This window comes from Haliotis rufescens, unplaced genomic scaffold (genome assembly GCF_023055435.1).
Source record: "Haliotis rufescens isolate VD_foot unplaced genomic scaffold, xgHalRufe1.0.p SCAF_2, whole genome shotgun sequence".
Classification (NCBI taxonomy): Eukaryota; Metazoa; Mollusca; class Gastropoda; order Lepetellida; family Haliotidae; genus Haliotis; species Haliotis rufescens.
In genome coordinates this window covers 988720-1006832 of record NW_025963890.1, presented here as the reverse complement: position 1 = coordinate 1006832, position 18113 = coordinate 988720, and the positions used below count along the sequence as shown (strand labels likewise).

At 44.5% G+C, this 18113-nt stretch overlaps 2 protein-coding genes across 10 annotated transcripts in view; one reads left to right on the top strand and one right to left on the bottom strand.

Annotated features, from left to right (window-relative positions):
* Positions 1–363: 363 nt before the first annotated feature.
* Positions 364–14879, bottom strand: LOC124115595 (D-aspartate oxidase-like). Of its 3 annotated transcripts, XR_007222131.1 has the most exons (12): positions 14560–14808; positions 14113–14364; positions 13639–13756; positions 8679–8755; positions 8192–8257; positions 7207–7261; positions 5313–5414; positions 4705–4775; positions 3855–3972; positions 1555–1653; positions 752–1229; positions 364–428 (listed from the first exon to the last, which is right to left on the bottom strand). XR_007222131.1 is itself a non-coding variant. In XM_048399474.1 (11 exons), exons 2-11 carry the CDS (start codon positions 14301–14303, stop codon positions 1110–1112), a joined length of 1017 nt encoding a protein of 338 aa, XP_048255431.1. In that variant the 5' UTR covers positions 14304–14364; positions 14818–14879; the 3' UTR covers positions 643–1109. The 3 variants fall into 3 exon arrangements, 2 of the variants coding, with proteins under 2 accessions (XP_048255431.1, XP_048255430.1); XM_048399474.1 differs by lacking the exons at positions 364–428; positions 14560–14808 and adding an exon at positions 14818–14879 and having other exon boundaries at positions 643–1229; XM_048399473.1 differs by lacking the exon at positions 364–428 and having other exon boundaries at positions 643–1229.
* Positions 14880–14889: 10 nt separating this feature from the next.
* The window catches only part of LOC124115607 (nucleoprotein TPR-like), an 82678-nt gene continuing 79454 nt past the window's right edge, over positions 14890–18113 (top strand). For all 7 annotated transcript variants that reach the window (XM_048399467.1, XM_048399466.1, XM_048399465.1 and 4 more), the window contains exons 1-2: positions 14890–15063; positions 17756–17860. In XM_048399467.1, the coding sequence (XP_048255424.1) occupies positions 14907–15063; positions 17756–17860 (262 nt within the window). In that variant the 5' untranslated portion in view covers positions 14890–14906. The remainder of the gene's footprint in view (positions 15064–17755; positions 17861–18113) is intronic.

Here is an 18113-nt window from a genome sequence, read left to right as displayed (position 1 = left end):
CTTGTCTTGAGAGTGCAATACAGCATCCTGCCCAGCGGTGTGCAGGATATAACCTTGTCTTTGACAGTGCAATACACCATCCTGCTCAGCGGTGTGCAGGATATAACCTTGTCCTTGACAGTGCAATACACCATCCTGCTCAGCAGTGTGCAGGATATAACCTTGTCCTTGACAGTAAAATACACCATCCTGCTCAGCGGTGTGCAGGATATAACCTTGTCTTGAGAGTGCAATACACCATCCTGCTCAGCAGTGTGAAGGATATAACCTTGTCTTGAGAGTGCAATACAGCATCCTGCCCTGCGGTGTGCAGGATATAACCTTGTCTTGAGAGTGCAATACACCATCCTGCTCAGCGGTGTGCAGGATATAACCTTGTCCTTGACAGTGCAATACACCATCCTGCTCAGCGGTGTGCAGGATATAACCTTGTCCTTGACAGTGCAATACACCATCCTGCTCAGCGCTGTGCAGGATATAACCTTGTCCTTGAGAGTGCAATACAGCATCCTGCCCAGCAGTGTGCAGGATATAACCTTGTCCTTGAGAGTGCAATACAGCATCCTGCCCAGCAGTGTGCAGGATATAACCTTGTCCTTGAGAGTGCAATACAGCATCCTGCTCAGCGGTGTGCAGGATATAACCTTGTCTTGAGAGTGCAATACACCATCCTGCTCAGCGGTGTGCAGGATATAACCTTGTCCTTGACAGTGCAATACACCATCCTGCTCAGCGGTGTGCAGGATATAACCTTGTCCTTGAGAGTGCAATACAGCATCCTTCTCATCTCACAACACACCAATGAAATACATTCAATAAAAATATTTTCACATTCACAGACAAGAACAAAAAAACACAGAAAAAACATTCTGTCTGTTTAGAACAAATAAACAGATCTTTGGTAAATATAGATGTAAACAAATTTGACCTGAGTTGTGGATAAAGCACTGATAGGTATATATAGACAGTTATACATCTTGACAGACAGGTATATAGACAGCTGTACAGTTCCTCAGAGTTTGGCCACACATCTCCTGCCTCAGATCTGCCGGAGTAGAGGTCAGAGTTTGGCCATGCGTCTCCTGCCTCAGATCTGCAGGAGGTAGAGGTCAGAGTTTGGCCATGGGTCTCCTGGCTTGGATCTCTCTGAGCACGAGGTCAGCAGCCTCCACAGCACACCCCCAGTGTAGCGTCACTCCGGAACCACCATGGCCGTAGTTGTGAATCACCTGTCACAGTTAGACATCCTTGGTTATCCACTGAATCATATCTCCATTATCATTCTCAGGATAAATATGCTAGACCTATTCACTACCATAGCTTCATTTGGATAATGAAAATCTCTCGTCAGTAACCTCCCACAGAATTTTTCATGGCCTTCATATGACCTCATAAACAGGCAAATGTAAATTTACAATATTCGTTCTTAAATTATGATGTCTATATTGGTCATGAGATCACTTCCAGTATCCATCAGTCTTGATGTCAGCGGTCAACATGTCCAGCATGATGTCGTGAGACATGTCCAACCAACATGGCAGAATTTCCACTTACTGGTACTGCTCTCCCCTGGACCGTCATGTGACTTGTCTCCAGCCGGACCCGGGACCGACTGGGACGCAAACCCACCCAGTGATGGTCCACCTGTGCATCCTGAAAGATTTAACAACAATCACTGACCGGATAAAACCACAATCACTGACCAGGTACAACCACAATCACTGACCAGGTACAACCACAATCACTGACCGGATACAACCACAATCACTGACCAGGTACAACCACAATCACTGACCAGGTACAACCACAATCACTGACCGGATACAACCACAATCACTGACCAGGTACAACCACAATCACTGACCAGGTACAACCACAATCACTGACCAGATACATCCACAATCACTGACCAGGTACAACCACAATCACTGACCAGATACAACCACAATCACTGACCAGGTACAACCACAATCACTGACCAGGTACAACCACAATCACTGACCAGATACAACCACAATCACTGACCAGGTACAACCACAATCACTGACCAGGTACAACAATCACTGACCAGATACAACCACAATCACACACCGGATACAACCACAATCACAGACCAGGTACAACCACAATCACTGACCAGGTACAACCACAATCACTGACCAGATACAACCACAATCACTGACCAGGTACAACCACAATCAATGACCAGGTACAACAACAATCACTGACCAGGTACAACCACAATCACTGACCAGGTACAACCACAATCACTGACTGGATACAACCACAATCACTGACCCGGTACAACCACAATCACTGACCAGGTACAACCACAATCACTGACCAGGTACAACCACAATCACAGACCAGGTACAACCACAATCACTGACTGGATACAACCACAATCACTGACCCGGTACAACCACAATCACTGACTGGATACAACCACAATCACTGACCGGGTACAACCACAATCACTGACCAGGTACAACCACAATTACTGACCAGGTACAACCACAATCACTGACCGGGTACAACCACAATCACTGACCGGATACAACCACAATCACTGACCAGATAGAACCACAATCACTGACCGGATACAACCACAATCACTGACCGGATACAACCACAATCACTGACCAGATACAACCACAATCACTGACCGGATACAACCACAATCACTGACCGGATACAACCACAATCACTGACCAGATACAACCACAATCACTGACCGGATACAACCACAATCACTGACCGGGTACAACCACAATCACTGACCGGATACAACCACAATCACTGACCAGGTACAACCACAATCACTGACCGGGTACAACCACAATCACTGACCGGATACAACCACAATCACTGACCAGGTACAACCACAATCACTGACCAGATACAACCACAATCACTGACCGGATACAACCACAATCACTGACCAGGTACAACCACAATCACTGACCGGATACAACCACAATCACTTACCAGGTACAACCACAATCACTGACCAGGTACAACAACAATCACTGACCAGGTACAACCACAATCACTGACCAGGTACAACCACAATCACTGACTGGATACAACCACAATCACTGACCGGATACAACCACAATCACTGACCAGGTACAACCACAATCACTGACCGGGTACAACCACAATCACTGACCGGATACAACCACAATCACTGACCAGGTACAACCACAATCACTGACCAGATACAACCACAATCACTGACCGGATACAACCACAATCACTGACCAGGTACAACCACAATCACTGACCGGGTACGACCACAATCACTGACCGGATACAACAACAATCACTGACCAGGTACAACCACAATCACTGACCGGATACAACCACAATCACTGACCAGGTACAACCACAATCACTGACCAGGTACAACCACAATCACTGACCAGATACAACCACAATCACTGACCAGGTACAACAACAATCACTGACCAGGTACAGCCACAATCATTAACCAGGTACAACCACAATCATTAACCACAGTACTCGACCTGGTACCGGTGCAACCACACTATAAAGCCAAAACATTCAATGCAATATAAAGCCATCTACCCATCTCAAACATTACCAGATTCACTACTAACCCAATTAGCCCTCTCACCAAACCAAACATTATGGGAAATACTGTCCCTCTGATACTTGCTTCCCTATTCCTATGTCTCGACATCAGTGTTGTGTCTTCATCTTTCATACCCAGGGCGACTGGGGCAAGAACCGGCGTTACAACGTTCTGACATTTCCACCTAGTGAGTGAATATCTTACTTTAATTTCCAACTTATGGGTTATATGAATGACATACACCCAATGTGACTACCTGTAGACTCGGCATCAGCTGACAACATCGCTGCCACACAGCCGTCTTGTCTTCTTCCCTGACCTCGGTACTCCAGTTGCCGACCTCATCAGCACCACCTAACACTGAGGTCAACACCCTGGCAACAAGACACCAATTGTTGACCCACGACATATGATAAACAGTATTCAGTATTATGATATATAATAGAGCCAGAACACTTATTGCCTCACTTTCATGCATTTGTTTTATTTTTGGTTTTTTGATCTGACAATTTATTTTTCAAGATTTTAGGTACAAAGACCTGGTTGATAGGTGGGGACAAATATAAAATAAGTAAGAAATTTCAGACTGTTTCCTTCTTATATTCATGAAGACTTCTGACCCTTGAAGATCTGGGGTAGAACAGGTCTTCAGCAACCCATGCTTGCCATAAAAGGAGACTATGCTTGGCGTTAAAGGCGACTAACGGGATCAGGCTTGCTGACTTGGTTGATGCATGTCACAGTATCCCAATTGCGTGGATCGATGCTCATGATGTCAATCACTGGATTGCCTGGTCCAGACTCGATTATTTACAGATCGCCGTCATATAGCTGGAATATTGCTGAGTGTGGCGTTAAACAACAAACCAACCTACCGAAGACTTCTGACTATGTTGCCATGTGTGCAGTGTAGAGCTGGGATGGGAACTCAGATCGGCTGGGCCCTGAGCAGGACCCGGGTACCCACAGGACTACCCAGCCCCATGGTAAGGCACGGGATATGTTGTTTAATGACAATAACAATAAAACTCCATGGTTACACTACAAGTAGATATTTTTTCCTGATTATGCATGCATTTCTTCAGAGTTTTATATGTTTGAGTTACCCCGGCAACACAAATGCTTCTTCTCCAGGATCCAGCCTCAAGACAAAGTGCTTCACCCATGGAGCCCGAACCTGCAACAGAAGCTGCTCTAAGAGGTCACTAGCATTGGCCTGATGGTCTTCAGTTGCCTTGGAAACACCAAAAATACATGAGTTCTGAAGCAGTGACTTCGATAGACCAGGGCCCAATTGCACAAAGCGATCTTAGCACTACAACTATTGTAAGCCTATGTTAAAGTATGGGAGTTAAGATCATCTTAGCACTAAGATCGCTTTGTGCAAGTGGGCCCAGAACTACAAGAGTTCAGAAGCTGTGACTTGGATGCAACAAATGTGCATCTGTGTTTAGTTTAGAAAAGATTGGGACCATGGTGGCCCAGTGGTGGAAGCCATCCCACCTTGCTTGCCCAGGATCCAGCCGCCTGAGATCAAATCTCTGATTCACCACAATTATGATCCTTGGTCTGCCATCACCAATAACTGATTGACCTCCATGCATCACTTTGGGCTTTCTCCCCACAATGAGCTGACACGCCATGACGTAACTGAAATACTGTTCACAGCTGACAGTGGGAGATGCAGTTAATGTTGTACTTGTGTAACACTGACCCTGGTGAGATGACCTCTGACTGGCACGACATCGAGGTCCCCGAGTAGATGCCTGGCTCTGATGCCGCTGCAGTTCACAACAACGTCGTAGTCATAGGCAACCTGCAGCATACATACAACTGACTTGATATTGGTCTTGCTTCGCTAAAATGCCTTGTATGTGATACATTCTAGAAGACACATGAAGATCCGGGTTAGAACAGGTCTTCAGCAACCCATGCTTGCAGTAAAAGGCGAATATGCTTGTTGTAAAAGGCGACTAACGGGATCAGTTGTCCGGCTCGCTGACTTGGTTGATGCATGTCATCATATCCGAATTGCGTGGATCGATGCTCATGATGTCAATCACTGGATTGTCAGGTCCAGACTCGATTATTTACAGACCGCTGTCATATAGCTGGAATATTACTGAGTGCGGCGTTATACAACAAACCAAATAAAACAACAAAACATTCAAAAGCAATATTGAAAGTAATGTCTGGTTCAGGGCTGGGACGAGTCCAAATTTACTACAACCCCTCTATTACCCGACCCTACCAGGGTTCCCACCCCTCTATTACCCGACCCTACCCGGATACCAATCCCTCTATTATCCCGACCCTACCCGGGTACCCACCCCTCTATTACCCGACCCTACCCGGGTACCCAGCACTCTATTACCCGACCCTACCCGGGTACCCACCCCTCTATTACCCGACCCTACCCGGGTACCCACCCCTCTATTACCTGACCCTACCCGGGTACCCACCCCTCTATTACCCGACCCTACCCGGGTACCCACCCCTCTATAACCCGACCCTACCCGGGTACCCATAACTCTATTACCCGACCCTACCCGGGTACCCACCCCTCTATTACCCGACCCTACCCGGGTACCCACCCCTCTATTACCCGACCCTACCCGGGTACCCACCCCTCTATTACCCGACCCTACCCGGGTACCCACCCCTCTATTACCCGACCCTACCCGGGTACCCACCCCTCTATTACCCGACCCTACCCGGGTACCCACCCCTCTATTACCGACCCTACCCGGGTACCCACCACTCTATTACCCGACCCTACCCGGGTACCCACCCCTCTATTACCCGACCCTACCCGGGTACCCACCCCTCTATTACCCGACCCTACCCGGGTACCCACCACTCTATTACCCGACCCTACCGGGGTACCCACCACTCTATTACCTGACCCTACCCGGGTACCCGTCACTCTATTACCCGACCCTACCCGGGTACCCACCACTCTATTACCCGACCCTACCCGGGTACCCACCCCTCTATTACCCGACCCTACCCGGGTACCTACCCCTCTATTACCCGACCCTACCCGGGTACCCACCACTCTATTACCCGACCCTACCGGGGTACCCACCACTCTATTACCTGACCCTACCCGGGTACCCGTCACTCTATTACCCGACCCTACCCGCATAACCACTGTCAGTCTCAAAAGACAGGTACCGATTTGGAATAGATTAACCATAGCCCTGGCAATATGTATTTAGACACACAAATAAAACAATATGGTCATGTATACACTGAAGTTGACTGAAATTTTATCTTTATTCAAACCTATAAAGGTCAGAAGGAATGAGTTAATAGTCAGAAAGAAATGCGAACTTCAGCGACTTGTAGTGTAACCATGGAGTTCTAGATGATTGTTGTTATTACACAATATATGACATGACTAACCACAGGTCTGGGTGCCCTGTGGGTACTCGCACCCTCCTCAGTATCCACCCAACCCGGGTAACAGAGTACCCGAGTTACCCGTCCCAGCCCTATTCTGGATGTCTTTTGTCCTGAACCTAACTGCTTTCTGAAGTTGTATGCATTTGCTTCACTTCAACTGAGTATTAAAACAATAATGTACAGTCAAACTTATTAGCAACCTCATCAATGCTGGTAATAGTTTTCATCTGAAGTTTTCCACCATTTTTCTGAAATCTGAAACAATGGAAACAACAGTTCTCAGATATAAATATTGAATTTAACACATGAGCTACAAAAATTGTAATTCTTAAAACTAAACTCAAAAGTCTTAGTCAATTGAACTGAATGCAGAAAAATCAGGTTTTGAAGACTGGACAATCAAAATACCAATCTAACAGGAACTGGGTTTCTGACAGTTTTAGGTAAGGCCAATACAGTTGCGGGTTGTAAGACCGGGCCATGGGTCTAGAGGGAACACCTGGGGTAAGGCCAATACAGTTGCTGGTTGTAAGACCGGGCCATGGGTCTAGAGGGAACACCTGGGGTAAGGCCAATACAGTTGCTGGTTGTAAGACCGGGCCATGGGTCTAGAGGGAACACCTGGGGTAAGGCCAATACAGTTGATGGTTGTAAGACCGGGCCATGGGTCTAGAGGGAACACCTCGGGTAAGGCTCATTACAGTTGCTGGTTGTAAGAACAGGCCATGGGTCTAGAGGGAACACCAGGGGTAAGGCCATTACAGTTGCTGGTTGTAAGACCGGGCCATGGGTCTAGAGGGAACACCTGGGGTAAGGCCAATACTGTTGCGGGTTGTAAGACCGGGCCATGGGTCTAGAGGGAACACCTGGGGTAAGGCCAATACAGTTGATGGTTGTAAGACCGGGCCATGGGTCTAGAGGGAACACCTGGGGTAAGGCCATTACAGTTGCTGGTTGTAAGACCGGGCCATGGGTCTAGAGGGAACACCTGGGGTAAGGCCAATACAGTTGATGGTTGTAAGACCGGGCCATGGGTCTAGAGGGAACACCTGGGGTAAGGCCAATACTGTTGCGGGTTGTAAGACGGGGCCATGGGTCTAGAGGGAACACCTGGGGTAAGGCCAATACAGTTGCTGGTTGTAAGACCAGGCCATAGGTCTAGAGGGATCACCTGGGGTAGCTCACCTTCTCAACAAGTAGTCCATATACGCTACAGCATTTATCTGAACAGTGGTGAAGAATACACCGGATCTGAAACAAATAATACATACAACCAAAGACGTATATACGTCCGTGATACAACATACTGAAAAAGCAGGACATCTTAAGTTATCAACATAGCTTATCCAATAACAATTCAATAATTTGATACTAATGAAACAGTTGATATTCTACAGTTAGTGATAAGTTTGTTTTGTTTGTTTGTTGTTTAATGCTGCAGTCAGCAATATTCCAGCTAAATCATGGCAGCATGCATATAATCAAACTGACAGTCGATCCAGAAACTGATATGGAAAGCAATGATGACCAGATCCATCAAGTTGATTCTTACGACCTGCAAAGGTTGCCAGGCAACTACTCTAAGCCAGAATCCCCAGAAGGCTAAGGGATTAATAGTGATAAGTAGTGAGGAAAGCAGCACTAGTACAAAGGCAGGGGTTAAAGAGACTACTTTGCATCAGGGAACATCTGCAGCTCCCGGGGGGAGAGATGGCGGTAGCCCAGCACGAGGTCCTTCCACCATTCCTCCTGCAGTCGTAAACAGACAGATCAACGTCAGAACTGCATCCACACTCACATTTCACAACATACGGCCAACACAATGGAAATATTTGTCCGCATTATTGTGTCCCTATAACACCTGGACACTTTGAACTTATATTGAAGACAAGTAGGTTTCATCTCTACATCTCATATATTCAAGGTTCTGCCATTCGTTCATGAACGCTGTATGATGGATGAAATCATGCAGACAATTAGTGTAGGACTCACTACAAAATCTCAGATGGCTTACTGTTTCTATTTCTGTTGACTTTTTTTCTAAAACATTGACCTATCTAAATAGTTAGGTTCTAAACAAAAAAAGCATATGCCCAAGAAATATATTAATATTTGTACACTATAAATATTATTATCCACATAATAAGCCAACATCTAACCACTTGTGATGTTGGCCGCCTATATCGTTAATATAAACTACAGTAAACTATGGTTATAACAAACTCAAAGGGACCACAAAGTTTGTTATAAGTATGCAACTTATACACAGCAAATGGTCGGGACTAAAAAGACCAGTTTGTTGTATCCATCAGTTTGTTATGAGTCTGTTGGTTATAAACGTAATTTACTGTATCATAATTATGAATGGTACAAAACATGAATTTGGTCATTAGTACCCACTCCTCCACTATCAATGTGAATACACTCCTCCACTATCAATGTGAATATTCCCAGTGACTGACCTGGTAGTGTGACCTGCTGGACAGTGTACCCACTCCTCCACTATCAATGTGAATACACTCCTCCACTATCAATGTGAATATTCCCAGTGACTGCCCTGGAACTGTGACCTGCTGGACAGTGTACCCACTCCTCCACTATCAATGTAAATACACTCCTCCACTATCAATGTGAATACACTCCTCCACTATCAATGTGAATAATCCCCGTGACTGACCTGGTAGTGTGACCTGCTGGACAGCGTACCCACTCCTCCACTATCAATGTGAATACACTCCTCCACTATCAATGTGAATAATCCCAGTGACTGACCTGGTAGTGTGGCCTGCTGGACAGTGTACCCACTCCTCCACTATCAATGTGAATACACTCCTCCACTATCAATGTGAATAATCCCTGTGACTGACCTGGTAGTGTGACCTGCTGGACAGTGTACCCACTCCTCCACTATCAATGTGAATACACTCCTCCACTATCAATGTGAATACACTCCTCCACTATCAATGTGAATAATCCCTGTGACTGACCTGGTAGTGTGACCTGCTGGACAGTGTACCCACTCCTCCACTATCAATGTGAATACACTCCTCCACTATCAATGTGAATACACTCCTCCACTATCAATGTGAATAATCCCTGTGACTGACCTGGTAGTGTGACCTGCTGGACAGTGTACCCACTCCTCCACTATCAATGTGAATAATCCCAGTGACTGACCTGGTAGTGTGACCTGCTGGACAGTGTACCCACTCCTCCACTATCAATGTGAATAATCCCAGTGACTGACCTGGTAGTGTGACCTGCTGGACAGTGTACCCACTCCTCCACTATCAATGTGAATAATCCCAGTGACTGACCTGGTACTGTGGCCTGCTGGACAGTGTACCCACTCCTCCACTATCAATGTGAATAATCCCTGTGACTGACCTGGTAGTGTGACCTGCTGGACAGTGTACCCACTCCTCCACTATCAATGTGAATATTCCCAGTGACTGACCTGGTACTGAGGCCTGCTGGACAGTGTACCCACTCCTCCACTATCAATGTGAATATTCCCAGTGACTGACCTGGTAGTGTGACCTGCTGGACAGTGTACCCACTCCTCCACTATCAATGTGAATATTCCCAGTGACATACCTGGTACTGTGGCCTGCTGGACAGTGTACCCACTCCTCCACTATCAATGTGAATATTCCCAGTGACTGACCTGGTAGTGTGACCTGCTGGACAGTGTACCCACTCCTCCACTATCAATGTGAATATTCCCAGTAACTGACCTGGTACTGTGGCGTGCTGGACAGTGTACCCACTCCTCCACTATCAATGTGAATAATCCCAGTGACTGACCTGGTAGTGTGACCTGCTGGACAGTGTACCCACTCCTCCACTATCAATGTGAATAATCCCAGTGACTGACCTGGTACTGTGGCCTGCTGGACAGTGTACCCACTCCTCCACTATCAATGTGAATAATCCCAGTGACTGACCTGGTAGTGTGGCCTGCTGGACAGTGTACCCACTCCTCCACTATCAATGTGAATAATCCCAGTGACTGACCTGGTACTGTGGCGTGCTGGACAGTGTACCCACTCCTCCACTATCAATGTGAATAATCCCAGTGACTGACCTGGTAGTGTGACCTGCTGGACAGTGTACCCACTCCTCCACTATCAATGTGAATAATCCCAGTGACTGACCTGGTACTGTGGCCTGCTGGACAGTGTACCCACCCCTCCACTATCAATGTGAATACACTCCTCCACTATCAATGTGAATACACTCCTCCACTATCAATGTGAATATTCCCAGTGACTGACCTGGTACTGTGGCCTGCTGGACAGTGTACCCACCCCTCCACTATCAATGTGAATACACTCCTCCACTATCAATGTGAATACACTCCTCCACTATCAATGTGAATATTCCCAGTGACTGACCTGGTACTGTGGCCTGCTGGACAGTATACCCACTCCTCCACTATCAATGTGAATACACTCCTCCACTATCAATGTGAATACACTCCTCCACTATCAATGTGAATACACTCCTCCACTATCAATGTGAATATTCCCAGTGACTGACCTGGTACTGTGACCTGCTGGACAGTGTACCCACCCCTCCACTATCAATGTGAATACACTCCTCCACTATCAATGTGAATATTCCCAGTGACTGACCTGGTACTGTGACCTGCTGGACAGTGTACCCACCCCTCCACTATCAATGTGAATACACTCCTCCACTATCAATGTGAATATTCCCAGTGACTGACCTGGTACTGTGACCTGCTGGACAGTGTACCCACCCCTCCACTATCAATGTGAATACACTCCTCCACTATCAATGTGAATACACTCCTCCACTATCAATGTGAATATTCCCAGTGACTGACCTGGTAGTGTGACCTGCTGGACAGTGTACCCACCCCTCCACTATCAATGTGAATACACTCCTCCACTATCAATGTGAATACACTCCTCCACTATCAATGTGAATATTCCCAGTGACTGACCTGGTAGTGTGGCCTGCTGGACAGTGTACCCACTCCTCCACTATCAATGTGAATATTCCCAGTGACTGACCTGGTAGTGTGACCTGCTGGACAGTATACCCACTCCTCCACTATCAATGTGAATATTCCCAGTGACTGACCTGGTAGTGTGACCTGCTGGACAGTATACCCACTCCTCCACTATCAATGTGAATATTCCCAGTGACTGACCTGGTAGTGTGACCTGCTGGACAGTGTACCCACTCCTCCACTATCAATGTGAATATTCCCAGTGACTGACCTGGTAGTGTGACCTGCTGGACAGTATACCCACTCCTCCACTATCAATGTGAATATTCCCAGTGACTGACCTGGTAGTGTGACCTGCTGGACAGTGTACCCACTCCTCCACTATCAATGTGAATATTCCCAGTGACTGACCTGGTAGTGTGACCTGCTGGACAGTATACCCACTCCTCCACTATCAATGTGAATATTCCCAGTGACTGACCTGGTAGTGTGACCTGCTGGACAGTGTACCCACTCCTCCACTATCAATGTGAATATTCCCAGTGACTGACCTGGTAGTGTGACCTGCTGGACAGTATACCCACTCCTCCACTATCAATGTGAATATTCCCAGTGACTGACCTGGTAGTGTGACCTGCTGGACAGTGTACCCACTCCTCCACTATCAATGTGAATATTCCCAGTGACTGACCTGGTAGTGTGACCTGCTGGACAGTATACCCACTCCTCCACTATCAATGTGAATACACTCCTCCACTATCAATGTGAATATTCCCAGTGACTGACCTGGTAGTGTGACCTGCTGGACAGTATACCCACTCCTCCACTATCAATGTGAATATTCCCAGTGACTGACCTGGTAGTGTGACCTGCTGGACAGTATACCCACTCCTCCACTATCAATGTGAATATTCCCAGTGACTGACCTGGTAGTGTGACCTGCTGGACAGTGTACCCACTCCTCCACTATCAATGTGAATATTCCCAGTGACTGACCTGGTAGTGTGACCTGCTGGACAGTATACCCACTCCTCCACTATCAATGTGAATATTCCCAGTGACTGACCTGGTAGTGTGACCTGCTGGACAGTGTACCCACTCCTCCACTATCAATGTGAATATTCCCAGTGACTGACCTGGTAGTGTGACCTGCTGGACAGTATACCCACTCCTCCACTATCAATGTGAATATTCCCAGTGACTGACCTGGTAGTGTGACCTGCTGGACAGTGTACCCACTCCTCCACTATCAATGTGAATATTCCCAGTGACTGACCTGGTAGTGTGACCTGCTGGACAGTATACCCACTCCTCCACTATCAATGTGAATATTCCCAGTGACTGACCTGGTAGTGTGACCTGCTGGACAGTGTACCAACTCCTCCACTATCAATGTGAATATTCCCAGTGACTGACCTGGTAGTGTGACCTGCTGGACAGTATACCCACTCCTCCACTATCAATGTGAATATTCCCAGTGACTGACCTGGTAGTGTGACCTGCTGGACAGTGTACCCACTCCTCCACTATCAATGTGAATATTCCCAGTGACTGACCTGGTAGTGTGACCTGCTGGACAGTGTACCCACCCCTCCACTATCAATGTGAATACACTCCTCCACTATCAATGTGAATATTCCCAGTGACTGACCTGGTACTGTGGCCTGCTGGACAGTGAGTAGCCAGACACAGTGGATGCTCCAGCCTGGGCTGCCAGTGGCGATGTTGCTATGTCTGTCAGATGCTGCCATGTCGTCACACTCCATCGTCTGGCAGACAAACACATTGAGAACAACGCCAACAATACATCTATCAATTTGGAGAATACAATATACTTAAATATGATTAGTCAATCACAGGTTTCAAATCACAAGAACATGCTTAATTTAAGCCATTATGTTTCAATTCATATTTAGAGGACTCAATTCAACAGCGATGATTTCAAAATTAATGATACGATAGGTTTATCTTCTTTCTTTGTACCTGCTCGCTTTTTAAAAAAACAACATGGATGAAAAAAATCAATTTTGTGTATAAGTTCATTAATTTTTTTATCAAGATTATTATTATTGTTGTTGTTGTTGTTGTAGTTGTTATTATTATTATTATCATTATTATTTCTAACCTAATATCAGAAATGGGAGTTTCTCCAAGCATGTGAGGTTTCCAGAATCCGCCTGATCCATCCCCTGTAGTTTCAGGTGAAAACTTGTCAGCTACGAGAGTTATGTCCTGCTGTCCGAGTCTCTCCTGTATCTGAATGGCCGACGACAGTCCAATAATACCAGCCCCAATCACACAAACTTTGAGAACCATTGTCAGACCTCAGCAATAAGTTGTGCAGACCTCAGACAATTATTTCTGTCTCAGCAGCTACCTTCAACATTGAGTAATCAAAACTGAACATAATTATACATCATTTAATAGGTAACTTATTAAAATAATAACTTAAGAAAACAAAATGTTTTCTGCTTAATTGATACAAAGATACCAACTTGGCCTTGAATCTTTTTGGAATATGCGCCATGTCATTTTGATATAATATAATATATGATAAAGTTTTTGCACATACCTTTTTATTTTGCAATGAGAATACGTTTCCAATCAACAATTAAAAACCCAAAATCAATGCCGTATTTACATAAAGGTAAACACTTTAATTATTAAATGATTGGCAAAGCATAATCATTGATAATGGTATACAAACTACGTAACAGATTGAAATAACACCACGGAATTCAGTCATATTATGTAATAATTTACAAGATATGACACCCCCAAAAATATACTTTCACAAAAGTCATGACAATAACATATTGAAATGTTGTACCGTGCGTGTCTGACCAGAACAAGTACCACAGAGTTATCTGTTCTTGGTACTCGCCACAGTTCCACATCCGGAATCACACATGCGCCATAATGGCGGGTACTGTCTTTCTTTCAAAAGTTCTGGACGTTTCTGAATTAGAATCGTTATCTGAAGATATTAAGGGAAAAATTGAGAGTTCGTTTGGAAACAAAGAAGCTGAAGTAGACGAATTTAAGGCCAAATATGAACGTCTCCGCGTAAACTCGGGTAAGCAATATATATATTCGGTTCACCCGCAACACCCTCCGTTTTCGTGCATGTCTTTAAAATTTGTGAAACTTAAATTTTTGTCTCAATGTTTGACACCTCCTTCAATAGACAACATTCAAATACACCACATGTTGATAGAAGATTATAAATTCATGTTCATTTTAGTGAAAATAGTAACTACAATCAATCAGTCAATTAACATTGATTTATCATGTTAAACTGGTCACGATCTGTAGATCGCTGTTTCTGTCTTGCGTGACAAAGATTTTAGTACATGTTGGTTTTGAATTAATGTAGCAGTTTACTTTTATTTACTGATAGTCATCATAATTGTTGTATAGTCAATAATACGATCGCAACTACAATGCGACCCCCTCGCCCATGTAGAAACCATCAAATTCACATCCTCACAAAACAGGGATTAGCAGATCATACTGAGTCCCTATGGTTGTAAACGTTTCAATAAATTTCCTGATCTTTGTTTTTGTTCATGGTGTTCATTTCTTAGTTGCTCTGTTGCATGAATAACTGGTAAAATGGTATGGTTCCTATTACAGTAGTTTTGAAATTAGGGTAGATTCGAGGTAGATTTTAAATTCATTGTTCCAATAAGGCAACATATACCTATGGTGAGACTTAATGCTATGCTCTGTCACCCTGAAATCATGTGATGTATCATTTAATGACTTCTACAACACTAGATAGCTGTAATATTTTCACGTGTGCAACAGATTGGGGGCACCTCATGTTAGGAAAATATTTACGAGTCGCATTTAGCACTATAGGGTCAATTGGGTCAGAATGTCGACTGTGGCTCTCGCTTCACAGATCTCACATGACTCTTCAATCATTATGGTTAGTTGTGTTGGGGTTAAGGTAGGTTACCCTGAACTCTATCCTTTCCTACCAAGCACCCTTTTACAATCATAAGGGTTAGGTAACCCTTTCCGATCAAACACCCTTTCACATGGTAGGGTGTTGGCTACTTTGGTGAACTCATTAGCCTTCCGATAGCTTAGCTTCAGGCTGGCAACATGAGTTGGATCCTCCATGCAACTCTAACTGAAATCCAAAAAAGTGCGCCCAGTAAAGTTCCCTACTCCCATATTTTGTTATTGGTCCTATTTCTGTCTACTTTGCAGTTCATTTTAATACAAACATATCATACTGATATAATTAGATAATCACTAAGGAAAGAATGGGAATGATGCAATGGTTTACATGAATTATACAATAAAAATTAGGGCTGGCTATCGATTCAATTAAATATCAACCAATTATCTATAAATATCGGTATAATAACTTTGAGCAAATTTCGCCAAACAAAGTCTGAAAGAAAACAACATATTTCCCCCCACTGGTGAGTGGTGGCACATTTATGCATGGGTTACTTTGTGGACATTTTAAGATACAACAAAAACAGCCGCTTCACATCTTCGGCAGTTGACATGATTGACAATAACAAGTCTGTTTTAGCATGTTTAGTAAATGTAAACTTTATTTCATCACAATAATTCATGTAAGATATTATCCATGACACAATTGTCATATCGATAATCGTTAATATTTCTTCCCATCAACGATAATTCTGATTATCAATCTTTTAGCCAGCCCTATTAAAAATAACTGTTATACTAACTATGTAGAAAAACCCTGCACATAATATGACCTCCTTTCATACCCCTTCATTCTAGATACCAAAAACTGGCATAATGGATAGGAATGTTCAGTATATATGATGCAACACACATCAGCAAGATGATAAGTCACCTCCAATCTCAGAATATGAATGCATTCTGTACAAGCAATAAATAAAATGAATAAATCAAAAGAACATTGCGTCATCAAAGTAATTAGTCAACACCATAGCCTAATTGATTTAGGTAGGTATTGCATGAATAATTATTGAAATTAGCTGGACTGTGAAGTACTTGATCCATGCAAACAGAATAATGTAGCTGATAATAAAATGTCGATTTTCATTACCCATATGAGGCGGTCAGGTAGCCTAGTGGATAAAGTGTTCGCATGCCGAAGACCCAGGTTCTCATGTCCCCACCGTGATATTGCTGGAATATTGCTAAAGGCGGCGTAAAAACATTGATATTAATTCGTACCTAATGTATTGCCTTGGGAGTTTGTGATGCCTCAATAATGTTATCAATCGTTTTTCCGCTAATGACTGTTCTCTAACTGTGAACAAGTTGTCATATTGCTGTTTATCATGGAACAGGGTAGAACTATACTATATGACAACTACCACTCACTCAGTCACTATAAGTCATCAGTATTCGTGACAATGTGTTTAGGGGGCATGGGTGGCCCAGTCGTCTAAGGCCCCATTATTCGCTGTTCAGAGTTGCAGCACGCCAGAAATCTATGATTGTGGGTTCAAATCCCGGTTCACCCCGATTATGTTTCTAGATTTGTCAGCACCATACCATGCTCGTGGGTTCCACCGAAGTGGTAAACGTCTGAGACCTGCATCACTTCGGGCTTTCCTCCCACATTAAGCTGAAATGACGTGATATAACTGGAATACTGTAAAAGCAGTGTTAAACCCAACTCACTTACCAATGTGTTTGAATCTATTTATGGCTGTTTTTACTTTACCCTAAATATAATTTTGACAATTCTAGTACCATGAAAAAGTTATGATTTCATAATTAATTTTCGTTTTTATCAACAGAGCAACAGTATTTTGAACTTGAGAAGAAATTGATCAACAGCAACAGTCAACTTGAGACTGAGACTGAGACAAGGAGTGGTCTACAGACACGCCTCACTGATATAGGTAACAATGGTGGTGATTAGTCTGGAATTAGTCTAACCTTGCTTTGGACGGTCCGGTAGTCTTGTGGTTAAGCCTTGCTCGTCACGCCGATGACCCGGGTTCAATTCCTGACATGGGTACAATGTGTAAAGCAGATGTCTGGTGTCCCCCGCCGTGATATTGCTGGATATTTCTAAAATCGGCGTAAAACCATACTGACTCACTCACTCTAACCTTGATGTATTTAGTATGTGAAAGCATATCCCCAAACGCC

What these genes read in the sequence shown, in the direction of transcription:
- LOC124115595 (XM_048399474.1), bottom strand. Translation starts at nt 14,303, where the DNA reads ATGGTTCTCAAAGTTTGTGTGATTGGGGCTGGTATTATTGGACTGTCG. An exon ending in CAGATGTTCCCTGATGCAAA is followed by an intron (nt 8,258 to 8,678) that starts GTAGTCTCTTTA and finishes TATTTGTTTCAG; the next exon opens with ATCCGGTGTATTCTTCACCA. An exon ending in TCCAGGGGAGAGCAGTACCA is followed by an intron (nt 1,230 to 1,554) that starts GTAAGTGGAAAT and finishes TAACTGTGACAG; the next exon opens with GTGATTCACAACTACGGCCA.